The sequence below is a fragment of the Pan troglodytes genome, chromosome 16 (assembly GCF_028858775.2).
Source record: "Pan troglodytes isolate AG18354 chromosome 16, NHGRI_mPanTro3-v2.0_pri, whole genome shotgun sequence".
Taxonomy (NCBI): Eukaryota; Metazoa; Chordata; class Mammalia; order Primates; family Hominidae; genus Pan; species Pan troglodytes.
In genome coordinates this window covers 35,723,747-35,750,162 of record NC_072414.2, presented here as the reverse complement: position 1 = coordinate 35,750,162, position 26,416 = coordinate 35,723,747, and the positions used below count along the sequence as shown (strand labels likewise).

The 26,416-nt window shown below is 43.6% G+C and overlaps 1 protein-coding gene across 2 annotated transcripts; it reads right to left on the bottom strand.

Annotated features, from left to right (window-relative positions):
- Window positions 1-942: 942 nt before the first annotated feature.
- PDIA3 (protein disulfide isomerase family A member 3) lies at window positions 943-25,671 on the bottom strand. Of its 2 annotated transcripts, NM_001246452.1 has the most exon segments (13): window positions 943-1,377; window positions 1,902-1,959; window positions 2,154-2,233; window positions 2,837-2,965; window positions 3,885-3,993; window positions 5,569-5,751; window positions 6,464-6,589; window positions 6,910-7,026; window positions 9,280-9,409; window positions 10,952-11,059; window positions 15,253-15,370; window positions 18,125-18,203; window positions 25,343-25,671. In NM_001246452.1, coding segments are annotated over 13 exon segments (1,518 nt in total). In that variant the 5' UTR covers window positions 25,510-25,671; the 3' UTR covers window positions 943-1,263.
- Window positions 25,672-26,416: the final 745 nt, after the last annotated feature.

Sequence of the window (26,416 nt, the reverse complement as noted above, 5' to 3'; positions counted from 1 at the left end):
GAGTTAGAATCTCCAAGATTATGGTTTAGACATCTTTTACTTTTTCCAAGCTTTGGGTGTGACCAAGATACATACTTTACTATAAGGCTCTACCAAATTCATCTTAAAATTGACAGCTAAATACTGTAATTATATAGTAGGAAGAAAATTCTTTTCTGAACATAGGAGTTCCTAGGATCACCTAAAGTAGGGCTCCTACCTGGAATTCTCCAGTGACTGAAAACTGTAACTGGGCAGGATTTGAATTTACCTACAAAAGGAGATAAATGGTTTAGTTGGACAAAAGATCACTCTTCAGTCCTATCCTTTCTGTTCCTCATTGTTACAAAAGAAAGTGGATGCTTCACTCATAACTAGGAATGATACTGCCTTTCCCAGTTCTACCGGAGGGGAAGTTAAAGGGCCACACCCTAGGCTTTGGGGGATAGAACTGCACCCAGCAGTGTCAGCAATTCCTGAAACAACTTGGATGAAACTGCGTGATGCCACACCCTTGACAGGGCATTTCTGAGCAGAGAACAGTCCTTGGGAGATATAAACACGCAGTAAGCTCAGCTGCGTGGCAAGGATAAACAGGAACCCATCCTTAGGGCATGGACAGCCTAACAAGAAAGGCCCTTCAGCTGTTCTAATCACCAGGGTAGGCCTGGGAAATAAACATGTAAGGAGAGAAAGAGATAATAAATTTTGAAAGAATTTTGAGGTGATGAACTATTGACCCAGTCAGTCTACAGCTGCAGTGACCAGTATGGTAGCAACTGTATGGCTATTTAAATTAATCAAAACTAAAAATGTAGTTTCTAGCCATATTTCAGATGCTCCGTAGCTACCTGTACTGAACAGTGTAGATTACAGAGCATTTCCATCACTGGAGGAAGCTCTATTGAACAGTGATAGTGTGTAGAGAACATCTGGTTCTCAATCTGGTGGAAAATAAGACAGTTTAAAGGGGTCTCATTTATTGTCACTGTTCCAAATGTACAAAAAAATTAGAAAATACCCCCAACTCAACCCCACCCCCACAACATTTCCCCCAACACAAATAATTTTTCCCAAAACCACAAACATAAACTGGTCCTGGTATTTCCATAAACAGTGCAGCTAAGAAACAGTTTAGAGAAAATTTAACAGGATTCAGATTATATCCATTCTGTCCTCTCGGCCCTGAGAGGTAGTAATTCCCATATGGGTCCTAGTCCTCCCCAATGGTTTTCCCATCTCTGATGGAAGAGTCCTTTTACAAAGTGGTGTTTGGCTACTGCTTTAGAGATCCTCCTGTGCCTTCTTCTTCTTCTTGGGTTTTTCTTCTTGAATTACAGGGGGGTTTGTAGCTTCTCTTTGTAGATAGCTAATAAAATCACTTAATTCACGGCCACCCTGAAAACAGAAAGATCAGCTTAAAAGTGTAACTTTTTAAAGAACCCTGATCTGCCCCACCCAAACAGGAAAACTTCTGAGTTTGTAAAAGCATATTAGCAGCCACATATACTGCCCATGAGAGTTTAAAGAGTTTTTAGTTAAATAAACCCAATTAGCCTAGCACGGTGGCTCACGCCTGTAATCCCAGCACTTTGGGAGGCCAAGGCAGGCTGATCACCTGAGGTTAGGAGTTCAAGACCAGCCTGACCAACATGGAGAAACCCCATCTCTACTAAAAATACAAAATTAGTCGGGGTGGTGGCGCATGCCTGTAATCCCAGCTACTCAGGAGGCTGAGGCAGGAGAATCGCTTGAACGGTGAGCCGAGATCACGCCATTGCACTCCAGCCCAGGCAACAAGAGCGAAACTCCGTCTCAAAAAATAAATAAATAAATAAATAAACCCAATTAAAGAACTATGTTTAAGGTTGTGTGTTTATGTCTGTGTATATATTTGTGGGGATATGGGACAATTCACTTACTTCATATTTCTTTGGATTTAGCTTCTTGTTGGCTGGAGAGAAGTATATGGTAGGAAAACTGGGGAAAGAAACATTTATTAATTTCAAGCAGTTATGTGGGCCCATGCTGCAGAACTCTTAAGCCAAGAAGGAATCAGTGGTTCTGCCTTCAACTGGAATATGAAAACTATGTGTAGTAATGATTTCCTGGTGGTTACAAGCTTTATTCCTATCTATTGCCTCGACACTTTTGTTAAGTTTTAATCCACTTACCCTCTGACTTCATATGGAGAAGGCACATCATTGGCTGTGGCATCCATCTTGGCTATGACGATATTTGGGTCTTTGCTGAGCTGTTAATAAAACAGGTTAAATGTTTACATTTCAAGTTTTCAGTGACAGAGGGACACTTAGTCAATTGAAGACTTAAAACAATCTCATTCTTCAAACACTAAAAATACAAAAATTAGCCGGGTGTGGTGGTGCGCACCTGTAATTCCAGCAGATAAACTGCTGTTCATGTGGGAAGAGTGGTTTGCAGATGGTAGTACCTCACTTTCCACAAGCTTCCCTTTTTTCTCTTGTATTAAGACTCTACATATTGCCACCTTCAAATTTACCTGGTCTAAATAAGACATTACAGGGGCTAAGCCAAATGTTTTAAGATGAAGGACCATATGGATTCATGTAAGCCATTACCAAAATTCAGAAGTCCTTAGATATTTTTAACCATTATCTAGATTGAGCCTGAGGAATGGAATGTTAAAAGTGGGTATCTCAGGCACTGCACAGGCTGGAGCACTAGGGGGCAGTCACGAGAAAGTGAGTAAACAGCAAGTAATTGGGGAAAAAATCTATCAGTACTTAGGAACCAACCAAATTAGCCAATGCTGAATACATACATAAACTTACTGCTCCCGCTCAAATGTTATCCTCAAAATAGGGTTCACACTTACCTTCTCGCCAAGTTCTTTATACTTGGGCTCCAGGTTCTTACAGTGACCACACCAAGGGGCATAAAATTCAATCAGCACATCTTTATTTTCATTATTCACTATTTCATCAAAATTCTCTGCTACCACTACCTGGAAAACACAGAAGAATCTCTAGTTGGTAACATAAAAAAATAAATTCACAACTGTATTTGTTCCTAGACCCAATCCCTCTCTAATTTGATGTGTTACCACAGAAAATAAGTCATGGAAACCCAAATCACATTTACAGATTGTATTAAAGATGTTGTCATTCACTAGATACCAACTCGTTCCTATGTCTGTCACCTGTCAAACTATGTTCAGGAAGTTACAGGACATAGAAGTGCTACCCAACCATTCCTTAAAATAATTTCAAGCCAAGCTTGGTGGCACATGCCTGCAGTCCAAGCTACTCAGAAGGCTGAGGCAACAGAGTAAGACCACATCCCTATAAAAAAATTCAAAGCAACACACTGTTCTTAGGGGTTGCTCTATCCTCAAGAGTAACTTAGCCCAATATAAATTTCATCAGAAAATTCTACGCAGGCTTTACACTCTTGCCCCTACCAAGCATTATGAGCCCTGCCAATGCTTTTTTTTTTTTGAGATGGAGTTTCGCTCTTGTCGCCCAGGCTGGAGTGCAGTGGCATAATCTCGACTCACTGCAACCTCTGCTTCCTGGGTTCAAGCGATTCTCCTGCCTCAGCCTCCCGAGTAGCTGGGCTTACAGGCGCCCGCCACCATGCCCGGCTGATTTTTTTGTATTTTTAGTAGATACGGGGTTTCACCATGTTGGGCAGGCTGGTCTCAAACTCTTGACCTTGTGATGTGCCCGCCTTTGCCTCCCAAAGTGCTGGGATTACAGGCATGAGCCACCGCTTGGCCTGCCAATGCTTATTTTATGACTTGAGAGTAAGGACAAAAAAAAAAGAGATGGCCAACAAAGTCTTCATTTAGACCCCACAGTTTTGGAACAAAGAAATGAGGACAGGCAATTGCTCATAGCTTGATGAGGCTGTGAGCACCTCACCTTCACAGGCCCATCATTGCTCTCTGGGATAGGTTCAGACTTCAGGTATCTCTTCAGATTGCCATCAAAGTAATCCTGCAGGAACCTCTCCAGAGCCTTCCCATCACGCCTACAATTGGAAAACAAGGGTAAGGCTTGTTAATCTATTCCTACCGCTGAGAAAATTACAGCAATTTCTTTGAATAGTTACTATGTATTTTAGCTTTTCAAGGCTAAAAAAGGGGGACTCTTATCTCTCAATATGCAGAACTACCGACTAAAGAAACAAACCGTTCCTTTTATTTCTAGTGTGTTCTTTGTGGATTAGAAAGTTCAGAGAAAGGAGAATCATTGGTCTTCTGGAGATTCATCTTTGTAAAAGAACAAGGTCTTATTGCTCTGGAGCACACTATTTACAGTATTTTGTTTTATTGACTGGCTCACAAGGAAGATTTTCTCTTGTCTCAATCTCCCAAAATCTCAGAAAGTGAGGGTAAAAATTGTTTCTGGGGTCTTCAGATCTTCCCGATTCTGAGTTTACTTTAGACCCATGTGCTATTTCAAAAAGAAAATACATTCTGTAGGGATGAGGGGGGGAATGGTTTGGTTTGAAATTATGTCAGTATCAAGGAGACTGTTCAATCTTTTTTTGGATTTTTAAATTTTTTGGAGACGGGGTCTTGCTATGTTGCCCAGGCTGGCCTCAAACTCATGGGCTCAAGTGATCAAGTGATCTTCCTGCCTCAGCCTCCCAAAGTGCTGGGATTATAGGTGTGAGCCACCACATCTGGCCCAAAGGAGGCTGTCCAATCGTATCTATTTCTTTCTTTTTTTTTTTTTTTTGAGACAGAGTCTTGCTCTGTCACCCAGGCTGGAGAACAGTGGCATGATCTCAGCTCACTGCAACCTCTTCCTCCCGGGTTCAAGTGATTCTGGTGCCTCAGCCTCCCCAGTAGCTGGAATTACAGGTGCGCACCGTCACACCTGGCTAATTTTTGTATTTTTAGTAGAGACAGGGTTTCACTATGTGGGCCAGGCTGGTCTTTAACTCCTGTGATCCACATGCCTCGGCCTCCCAAAGTGCTGGGATTACAGGTGTGAGCCACTGTGCTCATCACCCTTTATCTGCTATTTCTAATGACCAAGTGGAATCATGTAAGAATTCCAACCTGCCATCCTTTCATTAGTTTTCAGAATTCATTAAGGATCATAATCCTTAAAGTACCTATATGTATTTATTTTTATTTATTTATTTCTTTTTTTGAGACAGAGTTTCGCTCTTGTTGCCCAGGCCAGAGTGCAATGGCGCGATCCTGGTTCACCGCAACCTCCGCCTCCCAGGTTCAAGCGATTCTCCTGCCTCAGCCTCCCGAGTAGCTGGGATTGCAGGCATGCACCACCGTGCCTGGCTAACTTTTTTGCATTTTTAGTAGAGACGGGGTTTCTCTATGTTGGTCAGGCTGGTCTCGAACTCCCGACCTTAGGCGATCCGCCCGCCTTGGCCTCCCAAAGTGCTGGGATTACAGGCGTGAGCCACCACGCCTGGTCTAAAGTACCTATATTTAAATTGAGAAAAATGACAGTCATAGGTCTTGATTAAAAGACCTATCTTCACATTCCAGGGTTATTGTTCTTTAGAAATCCTTTGTAGTATAAAAGGCTTTAATAATTGCCTTGGAGAATCAAAGCCCAACTAGCAACTCACGAGAACTCCTCCTGCATGACAAACTTCTCTCCTTTAGCAGTTCTGATAGCAACAACAGGAATCTCTCCAGCAGTGCTCTCCAAGCCAAAATCAGAAAGTTCATGGCTAAAGGTTTTGCGGCTAGCTACAGCAAAGTTGAGTTTGTGCCCAGCATCCAGGAATTTCTTTGCCACCATCATTACCCTGTGGGAAACAAGAGACATTTGTGCCAAGACTATACAGGGTGGTCAAGCACTTTTGAAACTAAGAAGCAAGTGATTGGAAAGCAAAGACTAAGTTCTATAGTTCTAGCCTTCTGGAATCAGTCTGAACAGTCTGAGCTCTTGGGCACTGACACAGGGTTATGATATACTTCAATGCCTTACTGAACTTCACTGGCAAATTGGTGATACCCAATCAACTGGTGCATTCCTGCTAAATCTTGCTGTAATATATAACTGAAATCTATTATAGGCATAATGACTGATCTGAAAAGAAAATTTGTAAGGGTAAAATGCACTGAGAGGCTCAATGTGCAAGTAAGCACAATGTTTTAAGTGCATTTTATATCAAATTTCCACCTTCTACTTGGAGTCACTGTGTCACAAAGCAAAGAAACACCTACGAAATACATGCCCAACAGATTGTGAAAACAGTTTATTTGTCCTTATGGCTTCAAATGTAGCCATTTGAAGCCAATTGTAGACAATTTGGAAGCCAAATGTTCCCATTCTTTCCTGCTTTTATACCACACATGGTAACAGGATAGTTACTTTAATTTTTTTTTTTTTTTAACCTCTTCTTAAGGAACCATTTATTGTTTTACAGATTCTTAAGGAACCAACAAGATAGTTAGAAGGGACTGTCTATACATTGGGTAAACTTGTTCATGAGGGAAAAACATAATTCTTATTACCTGTTTCTCCAGTAGTTGGAACCTTTAGCATTCTTTTCATAGTCCACATCATAGTAAGCAATAAGTAAGTCCTTGCCCTGTATCAAATCTTTATTGTCTTCTGTCATGTGAGGGCAGATACCAAAACTGAAATGAAATAATCCATTATCAACTGGCTTGCCAAGTTTTTAGCTATATCATAAAGTTGCCACAAAATAATTGATAGCATTTATGAAGGAAAGAGATTTTAAACATTTAGAACAAGTACTGAGCAATATATACCTTACAGGATGACAATAGGAGTTCTAACACCCACACATTACTGCTTTAATATAAACTCAAACTATTACTATTACAATCCCCCCAAATAGACTGTTTACGCCAAAATATAGCTCGGCTTAATAACTGAGGTAAACAAACTAAAATCAAGCAAATAAATCCCAGACAAGATACAAAGAAGTACTCACATGTTTTCCTGGATAAACTTTTTAATTTTGCCACTGGTCATTTTTTGCTCTGTATATGCCACAGTCTTGTCCTCAAACTTGTTAGTGAGATGTGAAGGACGAAATAAGATGATACCCCTTAAAAAAAAAAAAGAAAAGTCTCAGTAGGCAGATAGCAGAAGAACTGTCTCCCATCTTTTTTTTTTTTTTTTTTTTTGAGATAGGGTTTCGCTCTGTTGCTCAGGCTGGAGTGCAATGGTGTGATCATAGCTCACTGTAGCCTTGAACTCCTAGGTTCAAGTGATCCTCCTACCTTAGCTGCCCAAAGAGCTGAGAACACAGGTGTGCACCGCCATGCACAACTAATTTATTTTTTAAATTTTTGTAGAGATGGAGGTCTCATCATGTTACCAAGGGTGGTCTTGAACTCCCAGGCTCAAGCGATCCTCCCATCTCAGCCTCCAAAAATGCTGGGATTACTGGCGGAGCTCCCATGTTTCATGTAAAGCTCAGACTATGTACTTTTGCCGCCACTTTTAACTAGCAACATCTAAGCACATAAGGACTCTTTTCTAGTACCACAGATTCAGCAGCAAGACCTTCTCATTAACACTAAGATGCTAACCACCTTAATCTTAAGTGCAATAATTGAGTATAGGGTTTACTAAATTTTGGGTTAGAAAATTAAGAGAACGTGGTTCTAATCATAGTTCCCCAACTAATTCCAAACACGTTGGACCAGGTCTCAATTTAATCCTTCTGGGCTTCAGCTTTTTCATCATCTCAAAAGGGGGTTAGAGTAGATTTTCAAACCTTTAGAAACAATAGCAGGCTGGGTGTGGTGGCTCACACCTGTAATCCCAACACTTTAGGAGCCTGAGGCAGACAGATCACCTCAGGTCAGGAGTTTGAGACCAGACTGGCTAATATGATGAAACCCTGTCTCTACTAAAAACACAAAAACTACCCAGGTGTGGTGGTGTACACCTGTAATCCTAGCTACTCAGGAGGCTGAGGCAGGAGAATCACTTGAACCCAGGAGGCAGAGGTTGTAGTGAGCCGAGATCGCACCACTGCACTCCAGCCTGGGCAACAAGGGCGAGACTCTGTCTGAAAAAAATAAAAAAATAAACTCAAACTTGCTCTGAATCTTCTTTTCACTCATAGTTAGTGACTACTGTTTACATTTTTTTATACTCACCCCTTCCTATCCATTGCCACTAATGCTGTTGACCGAGTTCAGACTCTCACAAGTCATCCTCAGTTTAGATTCTCCTTATAGTTCTTAGAATTCTCCTTAGAATCCTTAGAATGCCTTGCACCACTCCCCCTTCAAACCATTATCATGTGGCTGCCAGTGACTTCTTCACAAATTTAACCCATTTACGCAGGAGGTTGCAAATTGTTTTTGTGAAAGATCAGACCTTGGCAATGACCTTGAGCAGGAGGATCTAAATAACTCCCACAAGCTTAGTATTCCAGTAATGGAACACTAGGCATTACTCCCCAGCCCAAAGTCTTTTAATGGCTCTCAAATGTCTAAAAGATAAAATCAAAGCTCTTTCGTATGGCACTTAAAATTTATAATTTGGTCTCTGCTTAATACTCCAATCTTATCTTTCATTATGATCTCAATCACAAACAATACTCTAGCAGTACTATGGGCCCCAACATGCCTAGGCTATCTTACATCTCAAGGCCTTCACTCCTGGTGCTCTATCTGGAATAATTTTTATTTCAAAGGCCATAACCTTCCAGAGAAAACTGATCCTTCAAGAGTCACCCCCTCTATGAATATTTCTGATATTACCCCCCTACCCCATAAGAAGAAAAAAACACTCCCTCTTTTGTACTTCCAACCACTCTGTATATAGTTCTACATACACTTACACTTTCATTTTTATATATGTTCATGCATACAATCTCCCTCTACTAGATAGAGGGATGTTCCTTGAAGGCAGCAATAGTTTCTGGGCATGTAGCATAATGCCTTGAAAGTACTCAATAAACCCTTGGGAAAAATTAGGTATAAAAATGACCAATTCAGCTGGGTGCGGTGGCTCATGCCTGTAATCTCAGCACTTTGGGAGGCCGAGGTGGGTGGAACACTTGAGGCCAGGAATTTGAAACCAGCCTGGGCAACATGGTGAAACCCTGTCTCTACTAAAAATACAAAAATTAGCAGGGTGTGGTGGCGCGTGCCTGTACTCCCAGCTACGCAGGAGGTTGAGGCGCAAGAATCGTTTGAACCTGGGAGGTGGAGGTTGCAGTGAGCAGAGATCGCACCACTGCACTCCAGCCTGGGTGACAGAGTGAAACCTTGTCCCAATCAATCAGTATCACCAGTTCACACAATAATACTTGGTCAGGAGATTCAACTCAGTCACTTACTCTCCATTATCATCATACTCGTTCACCAGAGACTCAACATTCGTATGTGCAAATCGGTAGTTATCCCTCAAGTTGCTGGCTGCTTTTAGGAACTCGGAGTGAGCCTCACTGAATGAATCATCGAAAAAACCTATACAGAAAATATTAAACACAAGGAAGAAGCAATAAGTGCTGACAGATGGACATTCCAAACCATAAACGTCTATTCCATAAACCATAAACGTTTCATTCTATTTTGAGGACTGGGTCTGCTTTGCCATGACTACCTCAGATAGGCACAATATTTAGGATGAGAATTTCCCCTCTACCCTTTACAGAAACATTTCTTGAGAGCGCCAAGGGAGAAAATTTGTCAGTGTTCAAGTCTTCATTTTACTTTCCCATAATTGAACAAATTTGGGCAAATTGCTTAAGAGTTTCAGGGACTATTTCAGGTATCAGAAGGATTAAATTAAGATGACATGTCAACATAAACTGTAAACCACTTCACCCAATTTTTTTCCTTCTCTATATTTGTCTTCAGAACTACTCATTTAGAAAAGTGACTAAAACATAAATGTTTAATAAATACATGCTAACTCCTTGTAAAATATAAAGAATCAGTAAAATCTAGATGATAAAAAGTGGCTTTTAGCCAAATTTAAACAGTAAACCATATTCTGCTGCCAGAAAGTCACTTTTTTTTTTTTTTTTTTTTTGCGACAGAGTTTTGCTCTTGTTGCCCAGGCTGGAGTACAATGGCGCGATCTTAGCTCACCCCAACCTCCGCCTCCCGGGTTCAAGCATTTCTCCTGCCTCAGCCTCCCGAGTAGCTGAGATTACAGGCATGCACCACCATGCTCGGCTAATTTTGTATTTTTAGTAGAGACAGGGTTTCTCCATGTTGGTCAGGTTGGTCTCAAACTCCCGACCTCAGGTGATCCGCCCGCTTCAGCCTCCCAAAGTGCTGGGATTACAGGCGTGAGCCACTGAGCCAGGCGAAAGTCAGTTTTATTACAGTAATTAGGAGACTAAGAGAAGCACAAACATAGCTTTTATGTTTAAATTTATTTTTTAGTCAAATTTATCATATCACATTTAAAAAACAAAACAATGAACATCTAAGATGCAGAAAGTGTTTAACTGGCTCATGTCATTTAAAAATGAGATACTGCAACACATGAGAAAGCAATAAATGCTGCAAAAACAAGACAAATCCTAGCGATCTGATTTTAAAGTTCCCTGATTTCTGTGAAAATAGCAGAGGTTTATTATTTACTTGTATCTTCCTACCTTAAAACCTTATTTTCAGTCATAACTACCCTATTGTGAGTCAAATCTCAGAGTTTAAGAAGCATTAGAAAACGCTGAAGATATTCCTATCCTAGTTCTTTATTTTTCCCCACACCCACCCCTTCTAGTCCCTTTAATTGAAATTAAACCTTTACATCTATGAGAACACAAACCCACTCAAATAAAACACCAATTGCCCCCCACATTATAATTACATTATATAGTAATTATATAATGTACTATAGTACATTATAGTAATTGCTGACCCAATTCTGTCAGTTGCCTTCTCAACTGCCCCAAGGTTTCCTTAACTGCTTTAATTCTGTGGCTTTCCCAGACATGGAGGGTTTTGGAAACCAAACTGACAATTCTGTGGCACGGTTTAATATTTGCTACTTACCTACTATAGAGGCATCTTTATCACTAATGAATTTCTTAAATTCTTCCTCAGTCCTGAGAGGCACTGAAGCTGGTCCTGCTTGCTTCTTCAGGTGGCTGACAATTCCATCTTAGAAGTCAAAATAAAAGTTATGACAACACAACTTATTTATAATTTTTGAGAAGGCAATTATTCATCATTCACAATTCAGAAGGCACAAAAGGGTGTAAGATGAAATCTTCTTGCCACCCTTGTCCCTAGTCACCCAGTTTCCTCCTTGTAAGATTTCAGGTTTTTTTTTTTTTTTTTTGAGACAGAGTCTCGCTCTGTCGCCCAGGCTGGAGTGCAGTGGCACAATCTCAGCTCACTGCAAGCTCTGCCTCCTGTGTTCATGCCATTCTCCTACCTCAGCCTCCTGAGTAGCTGGGACTACAGGTGCCCGCCACCATGCCCGGCTACTTTTTTTTGTATTTTTTTAGTAGAGACGGGGTTTCACCATGTTAGACAGGATGGTCTCGATCTCCTGACCTTGTGATCCACCTACCTTGGCCTCCCAAAGTGTAAACATTGTTTACAATGCATAGTGTTTCACTATAAATGTGCCACAGTTTATTTAAGCAGACACAATTGCAAAACTGATGGACATTTGTTTCCAATCTTTTTTTCTTTTCTTTTTTTTTTTTTTTGAGACAGGGTCTCCTTCTGTCACCCAGGCTGGGGTCCAGCGGCGTGATCATTGCTCACTGCAGCCTCGACCTCCCAGGGTCAATCAGACCTCTCGCCTCAGTCTCCTGAGTAGCTGGGTCTACAGGCATGCACCATCCCACCTGGCTAGTTTTTTGTATTTTTATAAAGACGGGGTCTCACTATGTTGCCCAGGATGGCCTCCAACTCCTAGGCTCAAGCAAACCACCTGCCTCAGCTTCCCAAAGTGCTGGGATTTCAGGCATGAGCCTTGTTAAACCATTTTTTTGTTTGTTTGAGATGGAGTTTCACTCTTGTCACCCAGGCTGGAGTGCAATGGCGCGATTGCAACATTGGCTCACTGCAACATCCGCCTCCTGGGTTCAAGCAATTCTCCTGCCTCAGCCTCCCGAGTAGCTGGAATGACAGGCTCCTGCCACCACGCCCGGCTAATTTTTTGTATTTTTAGCTACAGACAGGGTTTCACTATGTTGGCTGGCCAGGCTGGTCTTGAACTCCTGACCTCGTGATCTGCCCACCTCGACCTCCCAAAGTGCTGGGATTACAGGCGTGAGCCACCATGCCCAGCCCTTGTTAACCATTTTTAAACATACAATTTTGTATACTATTTGTGCTACCTCATGTAAGTGGAATCATATAGCAGCATGTAGTCAGAATTTTCTTCTTTAAGGCTGAATAATCTTCCACTGGATGCATATACCGTATTTTGTTTACTATTCATTCACTGATAAGATACTTGGGTTACTTCTACCTTTTGGCTACTATGAATAATGCTGCTGTGGATATAGGTGTACAACTATCTTCTTTTGGGTATACAATAAGTCCTCACTTAATATTATTCATATGTTCTCAGAAACTGCAACTTCAAGAGAAAGAATGCATAGCAAGTCCTAGAATAACACTGTTTCCTATAACATTGATGAGGAAAAAAAAAAACAAGTTTTGTTATAGGTTGTTTCACTTAAAAGTCACAGCTTCCAAGAATCTATAGACAACATTAAGTGAGAACTAAATGTATACTCAGAAGTGGGCATACAGAAGCTGGATCATACATATGGTAATTTTATTTATTTATTTACTTATTTTTGAGACAGAGTCTCACTCTTTCGCCCAGGCCAGACTGCAGTGGCGCTATCTCCGCTTACTGCAAGCTCCGCCTCCAGGGTTCATGCCATTCTCCTGCCTCAGCCTCCCGAGTAGCTGGAACTACAGACACCCGCCACTGCACCCGGCTAATTTTTTGTATTTTTAGTAGAGACGGGGTTTCAATGTGTTAGCCAGGATGGTCTCGCTCTCCTGACCTTGTGATCCGCCTGCCTCAGCCTCCCAAAGTGCTGGGATTACAGACGTGAGCCACCACGCCTGGCCTAGTAATTTTATTTTCATTTTTTTTTTTTTTTTTTGAGACAGGGTCTCACTCTGTCACCCAGGCTGGAGTGCAGTGGTGTGATCTCAGCTCACTGCAACCTCCACCTTCCAGGTTCAAGCGAGTCTCCTGCCTTAGCCTCTCAAGTAGCTAGGACTACACGTGTGCACCACCACGCCCAGCTAATTTTTGTATTTTTTGGTGGAGACATGGTTTCACCATGTTGGCCAGGCTGGTCTAGAACTCCTGACCTCAAGTGATCTGCCTACCTTGGCCTCCCAAAGAGCTGGGATTACAGTCATGAGTTACCGTGCCTGGCCTTCTATTTTTAATTTTTTTAATCTTTTTTTTTTTTTTTTTGAGATGGAGTCTTGCTTTGTTCCCCAGGCTGGAGTGCAGTGGCCCGATCTCGACTCACTACAACCTCTGCCTCCCGGGCTCAAGTGATCCTCCTGCCTCAGCCTCCCAGATAGCTGGGATTACAGGTATGCGCATCACACCCAGCTAATTTTTGTATTTTTAGTAGAGAGACGGTTTCACCACATTGTCCTGGCTGGCCTCAAACTCCTGATCTCAAATGATCTGCCTGCCTTGGCCTCCCAAAGTGCTGGGATTATAGGCATGAGCCACCAGGCCTGGCCCTATTTTTAATTTTTAAAGGAACCACCATACTGTGTTTTCCATAGTGGTTGTCCCATTTAACATTCCTAATAGTGCACAAAGTTTCCAATTTCTCTACATCCATACCAACATTGGCTATTTTGTTGTTGTTTTGAGACGGAGTTTCCTTCTTGTTGCCCAGGCTGGAGTACAATGGCATGATCTTGGCTCACCGCAACCCCGCCTCCCAGGTTCAAGCGATTCTCCTGCCTCAGCCTCCCGAGTAGCTGGGATTACAGGCATGTACCACCACTCCTGGCTAATTTTGTATTTTTAGTAGTGACAGGGTTTCCCCATGTTGGTCAGGCTGGTCTCAAACTCCCGACCTCAGGTGATCCGCCAGCCTCAGCCTCCCAAAGTGCTAGGATTACAGGCGTGAGCCACCGCGCCCGGCCTATTTTGTTTTTGTTTTTTTTTTAAATAGTAGCCATCCTAATGGGTATGAGATGGTTATCCATATATACATGGAGATAACACACATACCTTTGTGTGTATGGAGATGGAGTCTCGCTCTGTTGCCCAGGCTGGAGTGCTGTGACACGATCTCGGCTCACTGCAACCTCCACCTCCTGGGTTCAAGTGATTCTCCTGCCTCAGCCTCCTGAGTAGCTGGGATTACAGGCATGTGCCACCACGCCCAGTGCTAATTTTTTCTATTTTTAGTAGAAATGGGGTTTCACCATGCTGGCCAGGCTGGTCTCAAATTCCTGACCTCGTGATCTGCCCACCTCAGCCTCCCAAAGTGCTGGGATTATAGGTGTGAGCCACTGTGCCTGGCCCACACTTTTTCTTTTTTTTTTGAGACGGAGTCTCGCTCTGTTGCCCATGTTGGAGTGCAGTGGCGCGATCTCGGCTCACTGCAAGCTCCGCCTCCCAGGTTCACCCCATTCTCCTGCCTCAGCCTCCCAAGCAGCTAGGACTACAGGCGCCCGCCACCACGCCCGGCTAATTTTTTGTATTTTTGGTAGAGATGGGGTTTCACTGTGTTAGCCAGGATGGTCTCGATCTCCTGACCTCGTGATCCACCTGCCTCGGCCTCCCAAAGTGCTGGGATTACAGGCGTGAGCCACCGCACCCAGCCCCGGCCCAAACTATTTATTGGAGATGGGGACAAACTTATATTGCCCAGGCTGTGCTCAAGACAGTCTCTCACCTCAGCCTCCCGAGTAGCTAAAACTATAGGTACGTGCCACTGCACCCAGCTCATCTATATTTTTAAAACTTGTTTGTTGCCTTCTCCCCCTCATCCCCCAGAATGTAAGCTTCACAAGAGTAGGGACCTTGTCTGTTTTATCAATAAATGCCAACGACCTAGTATATTTAGAATATCTGGCACACAGTAATTACTCAATAAATATCTGTAAAATGAAAAAATGTCGAGCTGACCTTATAAATCAAGTTTGTGTATTTTCTATATTACTTATATAATCTGCTCATTTAGAGAGGTCTTTTGTTACCACCAAACTGACCTCTTAGATGAGGAATTTTTAAGACTGAAAGTATACTGTGTAGAAAAACACATTTTTATGTTTCCACTACAAAGAATAAGGTACTTCACATCAGTTTCCAGAATGTAATTCAGGATCCTTACCAGCAGTCCTAGGTCCATCATAAGCACCTGCTTCTTCACCATCTCTAAATATCTTCAGGGTTGGATATCCACTGACTCCATATTTATTACAGGTGTTAGTGTTGGCAGTGCAATCAACCTAAAGATCAAAATACACAAACTATTTTCTTATCCAAGTTTCTGCTGCAGGTTCTTCCTATATTCTCAAAATACTAGGATTGGTCAAATCCTAAGGGGATCAAGGAATTCTTGGCATATATGCCACAGAACATTAGATTTTAAAGGCAGACTGGAGCTTGCCTAACTACATCAGAACTGCCTAAGGAATTCTTTAAAATTGAGATTCCTAGGCCTCACATAAAATGCAAAGTTCCTGTTTAAATTCTGCCCTTGTAGTCTCTATTAGCTAAAGCGGTGGTCTTCATCTTTTTTCTGCCTCAGAACACATGAGGGATAAATCACTTAAATTATTAACAGTGGCTTACTTTGATTACGACTATCACCAAGGGGATATATCGATGGTGGTACATATCCTTTAGGTGTAATGTAATTTGATTTTGCAAATCATCTAGAGCTATTATCAAAGGTACCAATACCTGTACACGTACCCTGAGCTAGTTTGAATCTGGGCTATACCATAACATAACCGATCTAGTGAGATCTATCAGGAAGAAGGAAAATAATTTCCCGGAACGAGCCACTTACTCCAACACAGGCACAAGTACTTTGCATATATTATCTCATTTAATCTCCACAAGATTATGAAGTATGATCCTTATGCTCTAAGATGGGTAAACTAAGATCCAGAAAATTAATTAATGTGTCTATAGTCACACAGGTAGGAATTGTGATTGAATTTTTTTTTTTTTTTTTTTTTTGAGACGGAGTTTCACTCTTGTTGCCCAGGCTGGAGTGCAATGGCACGAACTCAGCTCACTGCAACCTCTACCACACGGGTTCAAGCCATTCTCCTGCCTCAGCCTCCCGAGTAGCGGGGATTGCAGGCCGCGGCCACCACACCTGGCTAATTTTTGTATTTTTAGTAGAGACGGGGTTTCACCATGTTGGCCAGGCTGGTCTTGAACTCCAGACCTCAGGAGATCCACCCACCTTGGCCTCCCAAAGTGCTGGGATTACAGGCGTGAGCCACAGTGCCTGGCTATGATTAAATTTTTTTCCTATGGCAAGCTGCTTGATAAGATTAAAAGTAATTTCCAAAAATAGCCTTATATATGAACTATTTGGCAGAGGTAAGAGCTTTTAGACTAGAACAACTATGGGTTTACTACAGAATGGCAACATTCTGGAAGCATTACTTTAATTGTAAAAACAAATACCAAGTTTACAGTTGACCATTTGGTTACATTTTCATCAATATCCTCATATCATTTTCGTATTACCATCATTGTGATTATCACATGGCAGTTTAGGGAACTCATTTACTCGCAGATTATTATTATTTTCTGAGATGGAGTCTTGCTCTGTCGCCCAGGCTGGAGTACAGTGCCATGATCTCAGCTCACTGCAACCTCTGCCCCCCTGGGTTCAAGTGATTGTCCTGTCTCAGCCTTCCAAGTAGCTGGGATTACAGGCACCTGCCACCACACATGGCTAATTTTTATATTTTTTAGTAGAGATGGGGTTTCACCATGTTGGCCAGGCGGGTCTCGAACTCTTGACCTCAGGTGATCCGCCCTCCTCAGCCTGTCAAAGTGCTGGGATTACAGGCGTGAGCCACCGTGCCCAGCCTCAATGATTATTTTAACCTTTATAGCTGTACTTCTGCTTTCCATCTTTAATTCTTATTCACCATATACTTTACTACTTTTTTTTTTTTTGAGACAGGGTTTCGCTCTATTCCCCAGGCTAGAGTGCAATGGTTCAATCACAGCTCAGTGCAGCCTCAACCTCTCTGGCTTAAGCAATCCTTCCACCTCAGCCTCTGAGTAGCTGGGACTATGGAAGCCTGCCTGTATCTTTAGTAGAGATGGAATTTTGCCATGTTGCCCAGGCTGGTCTCAAGTGATCTACTTGCCTTGGCCTCCCAAAGTACTGGGATTACACTTTTTTTTTTTTTTTTTTAAGAGACAGGGTCTTACTCTGTCACCTAGGCTGGAGTCTAGTAGTGTGGTCATGGTTCACTGCAGCCTCAAGCAATCCTCCTGCTTCAGCCTTTTGAGAAGCTGGGACTACAGGTGTGAGCCAACACACCCAGCTTTTTAAATTTTTTGTAGAGATGAGGTCTTGCTTTGTTGCCCAGGCAACAAACTCCTGGCCTCAAGTGATCATCCCAAAGTGCTGGAATTACAGCTGTGAGGCACCATACCTGGTCTATTTTACTTCTTATGCCAGTAATTTCCTTAGTCTCACTACTTTTAATTTTTTTTTTTTTTTTTTTTTTTTGAGACGGAGTCTTGCTCTGTCACCAGGCTGGAGTGCAGTGGCCCGATCTCGGCTCACTGCAACCTTCATCACCTGGGTTCAAGCAATTCTCCTGCCTCAGTCTCCTGAGTAGCTGGGACTACAGGCATGTGCCATCACACCCAGCTAATTTTTGTATTTTTAGTTGAGACAGGGTTTCACCATGTTGGCTAGGATGGTCTCAATCTCTTGACTTCATGATCCACCCACCTCGGCCTCCCAAAGTGCTGGGATTACAGGCATGAGCCATCGTGCCCAGCCACTACTTTTAATCTTTTGAAACTATAAGTCAGTTGTGTATTTGCCCAGAAACTAGTATTCGCTCTTCTTAGCAGAATAAGAGTAGAGAAAATGAATGTTAATCTTACAAACTATTTATTACTGTTATTTTTTTCCATGTAACAAAGCTGAGACAACAAACTACTTTTTAAAATACTTCCCGTCCTTTAGTGAAGAATCCACCTGTACTTACCTTTGCTAATGGGACTATTCCTTTTAATCTGGTAGCTGCAGCTTCATACTCAGGTGCAAGTCTCTTGCAGTGTCCACACCTATATACGTATTAAAAAAGCCAAATTCTCAGTTTAGTCCTATGAATTTGTTAATGTTGTCTCACTAGGAAGAATCTCAAACTATAATACTACCTTTGAGCTAGTAGACACTTCCAAAAAGCAAAATCATCACATGAACAACATTCATTATTGTTAAAGTAAACCAGAACTCTCAGAAGGTAAAGGTCCTACCCCTAGACTGAGGTTGACTCCATAGTACTGGCTCAGCACAGGGCAGCTCTATTTTCTCAATACAAAGTATAACTAAGTTGTGAAAGCTGTAGTCAAAGGTGTACGCCACATTATTAAAGAGGGTTGAATGGGTTAATGCCCTTTTGACCAATTAATGAGGCTGAATGAAGGACAAAATAGAAATAATCCCATTTCTGATAGAATTCCCCAGAGGAAAATACAATTCCCTGGGAAACCAGCATTGTGGTTGTTAAAAATTGTGACTGAAGCTCACACCTGTAATCCCAGCACTTAGGGAGGCCAAGGCGAGTAGATCACTCGAGGTCAGGAGTTCAAGACCAGCCTGGCCAAAATAGTGAAACCCCGTCTCTACTAACAATACAAAAATTAGCCAGGCGTGGTGGTGGGCACCTGTAATCAAAGCTAATCGGGAGGCTGAGGCAGGAGAATTGCTTGAACCTGGGAGGTGGAGGTTGCAGTGAGCTGACATCGCGCCACTGCACTCCAGCCTGGGTGACAGAGCAAGACTCTGTCTCGGGGTGGGGGTGGGGACACAAAATTGTGACTGAAACCCTGTAATGTCTCAAGTATGATATTAAGTCTTTTAGATGGCAGGCCTGATTTTTACAGCTACATAGTTCACCTGGCCATGAGAAGTGATAACAAAACATGTAAACTAGAATACCTTTCCCAGAGGGCCACCAGAAGCACCGGCTCCTCTGCCCAGAAAGTCCTAATCAGTGTATATACAGCTAGCACCAGCTGTACATCACCTCTTCAAAAGCCAAAGGGTTGCAGAGGGATCACGTTGAGAAGGTGAGTTCTGTAACCTTCCCGTAGACAGCAAAAATAGAAATATAATAGAGAAGAAACTTGAGCAGATATATTTCAATAGTCAATGGTGTAATTTTATCAAGTGATGGATAACTTGGAAATATTGTACACCTAAAACTTGTTTAAAATAAAGGATTATAACAGCTTATTCTCCAAGGCCTTCAGGCGGCCTATTAAAGTATAAAAGAACCAAATGATAAATACCAAATTCAAGATAAAGGAGTGTATAAGATGGTAAAGGGGCACATAGGGGACTTCAAATGTACTGGCTATGTTTTTCAGACTGAGTGCAAACAAATGCTATTCCTTATGCTGTATTTCAGATTCATTGTTTTTTCCTGATATTAAGATGTATTTTGCAGTCATGTTATAGTTTCAGTGGTAGTATTTCTTTCTCAGTGAGACACAAGATAGTTCCTCTCACAATCAGTGGTATCTTATGTGTGTGAAATAGGGTCTTATTCATTATATCCTCTGTATTCCTTTAATACTGCATAGTAAATGGATTTTAAAGGGAGTAACAATTGGATCTGGGTCTTTAAGGATTTAACGCTTCAGAGAGAAGAGGCAGGGTATTTAAGATGAGGGAGATAGTAGAGCAAACGTAAAAGAATACCAGTAAGCATGATGCATTCAGAGAACTGTAAAGGGCTTTTGTGAGATAATAAATGTGCGTGCACGTGTACTAAGACTACGTCAATCAGCAATGTCAAAGACTGACAGAAAGGGAGAAAATAGAGACAAGAGTAAAGCCATCTAGAAGATAATATATTTCACATGGCAGACAATAAAAGCTTGGACCAGAATGGCAGCAATGAGAATAAAGAAGAGACAGATGAGAGATTTCTGTTGAATATATAGTAGTTGTCAAGGCTGAGGCAACAGATTTATGAGTTAATTGTTTCAACTATCTTCAAACATTTTAAAAGAAAAAAATCACATACAATAGTTACTAGGTCAAGCCAGTAGGTGTCAACTCTAGATGCTTATCAAAAATACCCACAGAGCATTAAAACAACAAAAGTATGCATGGCTTACTGAATGAGAATCTCCAGAAATCTGGGGAGCAACCAGGTGTGTGTGTAAGCTGCAAGGCTGGGACTAAAATCCACTGCCTTAAACTTTGGCAATATCCATAAGGTCATCAAATCCACAAAAAGAGTTTCAATGAGGCTGGAGGAGACTCTCCTCTTCAAATCCACCAGGAATGGAACTCAGGTGGTATTTAAGGGAAATCAGGGTTGGTTAACATAGATCCTTCAAGATTAACCACTACTTCTTTCACCCACCCCTAGAAAATATTAAAACACAATTAATTCTATCTATCCTCAGGGATGGCACCTGGCAGTTGATAATGAATTCCAACATATATTCACCCATAATCATCACTTCATCATGTGTGCCATGCGTCAAGTGCTTTTTGATAAGTGCCTTATCAAGTGTCTTTGATAAGAAAATTGGTATAGTCCTTTCCTTATAGGAACACCAGTCTGGCAGGGGTGACACAGTATTATTAGATGCCAATAGAGAAGCAGGATCAACCAGTTAGTTGTCCAGGGAAGGAAAAAAAAATATGAGCTAAATGTTGATGTTGAAAAGATCAACTCGGGGTGGGGATTACAAGTAAAGAAATTAGCACATATATTATTTTTTTTTTTTTTCGAGACGGAGTCTTGCTCTGTCACTCAGGCTGGAGTCCAGTGGTATGATCTCAGCTCACTGCAACCTGCACCTCCCAGGTTCAAGCAATTCTCCTGCCTCAGCCTCCTGAGTAGCTGGGATTACAGGCTCCTGCCACCGTGCCTAGCCAATTTTTGTATTTTTAGTAGAGACAAGGTTTCCCCATGTTGGCCAGGCTGGTCTCAAACTCCTGAACCTCGTGATCTGCCCACCTTGGCCTCCCAAAGTGCTGGGATTACAGGCGTGAGCCTTCGCACCCAGCCATTATTTATTACTACTGTCTTAGAGGGTAGCATACACATCTATAGCATAAATAGATGTTGAGGACTTTTTTTTTTTTGAGAAGGAGTCTCGCTGTCGCCCAGGCTGGAGTGCAGTGGCGTGATCTTGGCTTACTGCAAGCTCCGCCTCCCGGGTTCACACCATTCTCCTGCCTCAGCCTCCCGAGTAGCTGGGACTACAGGCACCTGCTACCACGCCCAGCTAACTTTTTGTATTTTTAGTAGAGACGGGGTTTCACCATGTTGGCCAGGATGGTCTCGATCTCTTGACCTCGTGATCCACCCGCCTTGGCCTCCCAAAGTGCTGGGATTACAGGCGTGAGCCACCGTGCCCGGCCAAGGACTTAATATTACATATTAACACTAATCAATAAATTTTCGGACATTTCCAAACATTTAAATAGTGTTATTTCCCCAGAGAAATTCAGATACTCTTATCCTTAAAAATATATAGCAGATTAACTCCATAATGGAAATATTAGTCTACAAAATCAACTGCAAAGAAAGCTTTCACTAGGCCAGGCACGGTGGCTCACGCCTGAAATCCCAGCACTTTGGGAGTCCAACGCAGGTGATTCAGGTGAAGTCAGGAGTTCAAGACCAGCCTGGCCAACATGGTGAAACCTGGTCTCTACTAAAAAAAAAAAAAAAAAAAAAAATTAGCCAGACAGGGGAGGCGGAGGTTGCAGAGCCGGGATCGCGCCACTGCACTCCAGCTTCGGCAACAGAGAGACTGTCTCAAAAAAAAAAAAAAAAAAAAAAAGCAAGCAAAGCAAGCTTTCACCTTTCACTTTCACTTGAAACATGAAAGCGGAAAAAGAATTTGCTTAAATAGGTCTATTTTGTGACGAGAATAAGGTAAAAAAAAAAAAAGTCCATTTTACTTTCTTTTTTGAGACGGTCTCACACTGTCATTTAGGCTGGAGTACAATGGTGCAATCTCAGCTTCCTGCAACCTCCACCTCCCAGGCTCAAGTGATCTTCTCCTCCCACCTCAGCCTCCTGAGTAGCTAGGACTACAGGCGTGTGCTACCATGCCCGGTTAATTTTTGTCATTTTTTAGGAGAGATGGGGTCTGGCCATGCTGCCCAGGCTGGTCTCTTACCTCGCCACTGCCTCCTGGGTTCAAGTGATTTTCCCAACTCAGCCTCCCAAGTAGCTGGGATTACAGATGTGTGCCACCACGTCCAGCTAATTTTTGTATTTTTAGTAGAGATGGGGTTTCCCCATGTTGGCCAGGCTGGTCTGAACTCCTGATCTCAAGTGATCTGCCTGCCTTGGCCTCCCAAACTGCTGGGATTACAGGAATGCACAACAGGGCCAGACCTCATTTTACTCTTACTAAGGATTTTTTAACTGTTTCTTGTAAGATAGTACTACTGAACTGTACAAAGGAATATAGCAGTCAGAAAACATTTCCAGCTGAAATGTTAATAAATAAAAATACAGAGGCCAGGCTAGGTGGCACACGCCTGTAATCCCAGCACTTTGGGAGGCCGAGGAGGGTGGATCTCCTGAGGTCAGGAGTTCACCACCAGGCTAACATGGTGAAACCCCGTCTCTACTAAAATACAAAAATTAGCCAGGCTTGGTGGTGCGTGCCTGTAATCCCAGCTACTCAGGAGGCTGAGGCAGGAGAATCACTTGAACACGGGAGGCGGAGGTTGCAGTGAGCCCAGACCATGCCACTGCACTCCAGCCTGGGTAACAGAGCAAGACTCTGTCTCAAAAACAAAACAAAACAACAAACAAACAAAAAACCAGGCTGGGCGCAGTGGCTCATGCCTGTAATCCCAGCATTTTGGGAGGCCGAGGTGGGCAGATCACCTGAAGTCAGGAGTTCGAGACCAGCCTGGCCAACATGGTGAAACCCCGTCTCTATTAAAAATACAAAAAAATTAGCTGGGCATTGTGGCAGGCACCTGTAATCCCAGCTACTCGGGAGGCTGAGGCAGGAGAATTACTTGAACCCAAGAGGTGGAGGTTGCAGTGAGTCGAGATAGTGCCATGGCACTCTAGCCTGGGCAACAAAGCGAGACTCCATCTCAAAAAAAAAAAAAAAATACACACACACACACACACACAAAAAAAAAACTGTAGTGGAATGTGAAGAAATAAAGACCTCAACGGGAGACTTCTTTAACTCCAAATTGCTCATTCAGAAAACTCATCTTTCTTGCTGACATTGTGGAGGATGACTTTTTCTTTTAAACCAATTAAAAGCAGACACCACAGCAGAGATCCACCCAATTCTTGAGACAGTCAGTGCCTGATGGGATATGTAGTTTTTAGGGTAGCACGTGTAACAATTTAAAGTAGGAAACACCCCCTTCAATTCAAATAAAAAATTCTGGTTTTTTTTTTGAGACGGAGTTTCGCTCTTGTTGCCCAGGCTGGAGTGCAATGGCAGGATCGTGGCTCACTGCAGCCTCTGCTTCCTGGGTTCAAGCTATTCTCCTGCCTCAGCTTCCTGAGTAGCTGGGATTACAGGCATGTGCCACTATGCCCAGCTAATTTTGTATTTTTAGTAGAGACGGGGTTTCTCCATGATGGTCAGACTGGTCTTGAACTCCCGACCTCAGGTGATCCGCCCGCCTCGGCCTCCCAAAGTGCTGGGATTACAGGCGGGAGCCACCATGCCCAGCTCCAAAATTCCTTTTTTAAACTAATATTCTAGTGGCCCACTATTCTCCAACAATTCCTACTTTAAATTGTTGCATGACCCCTGTAGTAAAAAGCATCACTCAGATCTGACAAACTCAGTGACACCCCCAGTTTTTACAAATTATTGACACCCCCTCAAAGCTAACAGCATGATTATATAATTGGGAAGAGTTGTTCCTAAGAGAGAACATGAGTTCCAGAGATGTATAAGAACTATCTATATGTGTAATCTGTACTGCCAGTTAGCCCCAGAAATGCCCTGGACACAAAATCTGTCCAAGCTGAAAACAAAATTTGCCATCTCTAGCACATCATTCTGATTCAGGTGGTCTTTACTACAGGGCATTTTTCGTGTAACCCTTAGCAAGCTGTTTGAGGCTAAGAAGTGAAGACCTGAGTCTGAAGCAAATAAAAGTTATACACAACTTTTACTGACATTTTTGAACACGGATAGTATTAAACCAAGGGTCACTGTGCCAGGAGGGGAAAAATTAAGTACTGTAATTATATATATTGAATTATATATAGAGAGCTATCCCCAGGATAAAGGAATCACTGTTTACTCTGGTAATGATCTGGAGGTTTAAAACACACACACACACACACACACACACACACACACACACACACACACACAAAACACTCAAGTTGACTGGGCCAGAAATCTTATTTGCTCTTCCTTCTCCCCAACAGTTTTTTATTTCGAGTTAGTTCTATCTAAGGAATTTACACCCTTGATCACTTAAGTCACCCTAAAGTGGAGTATGTAATCAATATTGGTTATTTTCTCATTGGAGTCTTTTTTGACATTTTAAAGAAATGCTATTTAAAACGGACAATATGGACAGATTCTGATGGAATTATTCTTGTTCACGTACTCCTTTCGTTTGGACAGAGGTATCTGCCGGTACTGAGATGTAAGTGATCAGCTGAAGGGAGAAACTGTACACCATGTGACGGACAAATTACCTGCCTCAAGAAAGCACTTACGACCATTCTGCAGCCACTCAGTGACCTTGGCTAGAAACCAATGGCTGTGCGGCGTGAGGTAAGATGAAAGGAAATACCCTAGGGATCCAGGACTTCTGCATTTGGTGAAACGTCCGCTTCCACTACAAGGCTTTGGGATGCCTAGTCTGTAGACTGGAGGAACATTAATACTTACTCAAGCAGAAAAGATATAGCTACATATTGGACTGGGGGAAGGGGTGGCAAAACCCTCTGCAAATAGGAAGTGCCGCAAGAGCACCGAGATAAGGATGAGGCCCTGCGTGAGCGCAGCCTTAGGGTTTTCCTTGGGCCGATCAGCACCGACTCCCCCGCTCTCGGCGAGGCGCCTCCAGCTCCCGGGAATGAGAAATGTGCCCGCCGCAGCAGGGGCCCACAGGAATGACGGGCCCCGGCGCTGCGTAGGCCCAACAGTTCCCCGCGCTCTCGCCCCCGGCCCAGCCCCGCCTTTCTTCCCCCGCCTCGGCAGAATGGACTCACCAGGGGGCGAAGAACTCGACGAGCATGAGGCCCGCAGAGCCCGTGTCGGAGATGCGACTCTCGAAGTTGTCGTCCGTGAGTTCTAGCACGTCGGAGGCAGCGGCGAGGCGGGCCGCGGCAAGAAGCAGCGCCACACCCGGGAACAGCGCTAGGCGGCGGAGGCGCATGGCGGCGAGGTGGGGTGGGGACGGCCGGAAGGGTCGCGGCTCGGCTGGGACTGCGGAGGTCGGGCGCGCGACCACTAACCCGCTGCTTGCGCTCGCGCGTCTGGCCCCGGCGGACCTGCAGCCGGAGGTCCCAACCCCCAAACCCGGCTCGGGCCGCTGTGTGGCAGCCGCTGATTGGCTGCGCGTCGCCTTCGTCGGGCGGGCGGGACCAACTCGTTACCGCCGAGTGGCCGGAGCGCGGGGCGGGGCCGAGGCGGCGAGTGTCTGGGCGAGCGTGGCTGGGCCCGGTCCTGGGCTGGGGGCAGGGGCTAGGGCCGGGTCCCGGGGTGAGCCGAAACCTGGGGGTCGGGCGGGGCGGGAAATGGGGCGCAGTGAGGCTGGGAGCCGGCCCTGAGCTCGTCCTGCGTAGGGGTAGCCGGGCTCAGGGGGCGCCTGAGCTGGAGGTGGAAGCGTGAAGTCAGGACTGAGTGGGCGAAGAGAACCTGGGCTGAGGTGAGGCCCAGAAGCGAGAATGGAGGAGAGAAGGAGCTAGCCCCCGAAGGAGTGTTGGAGTGGACACACTTGGGACGGGACCCATTTTCAAAATGTCAGGCTTTGGCATTTTGTCCAATTTCTCTTCACTTGGTTTCTCTTGCGTGGGCAGGCCAAGCCCTCCCCCAACTCCACCTCATTGCCCGATTCTCTCAGGCCCAGGTGGGACCCAGGTTCTTCTTTGTCCAGCCCCGGGCCCCTGCCCTTGTGGCTGCTCCTTTTTTATTGAGTTTCTTGTTTTGTTTTGTTTTGTCTGAGATGCCGTCTTGCTCTGTCCCCCACGCTGGAGTGCAGTGGCGCGATCTCCGCTCACTGCGAGCTCTGCCTCCCGGGTTCACGCCATTCTCCTGCCTCAGCTTCCCGAGTAGCTGGGCCT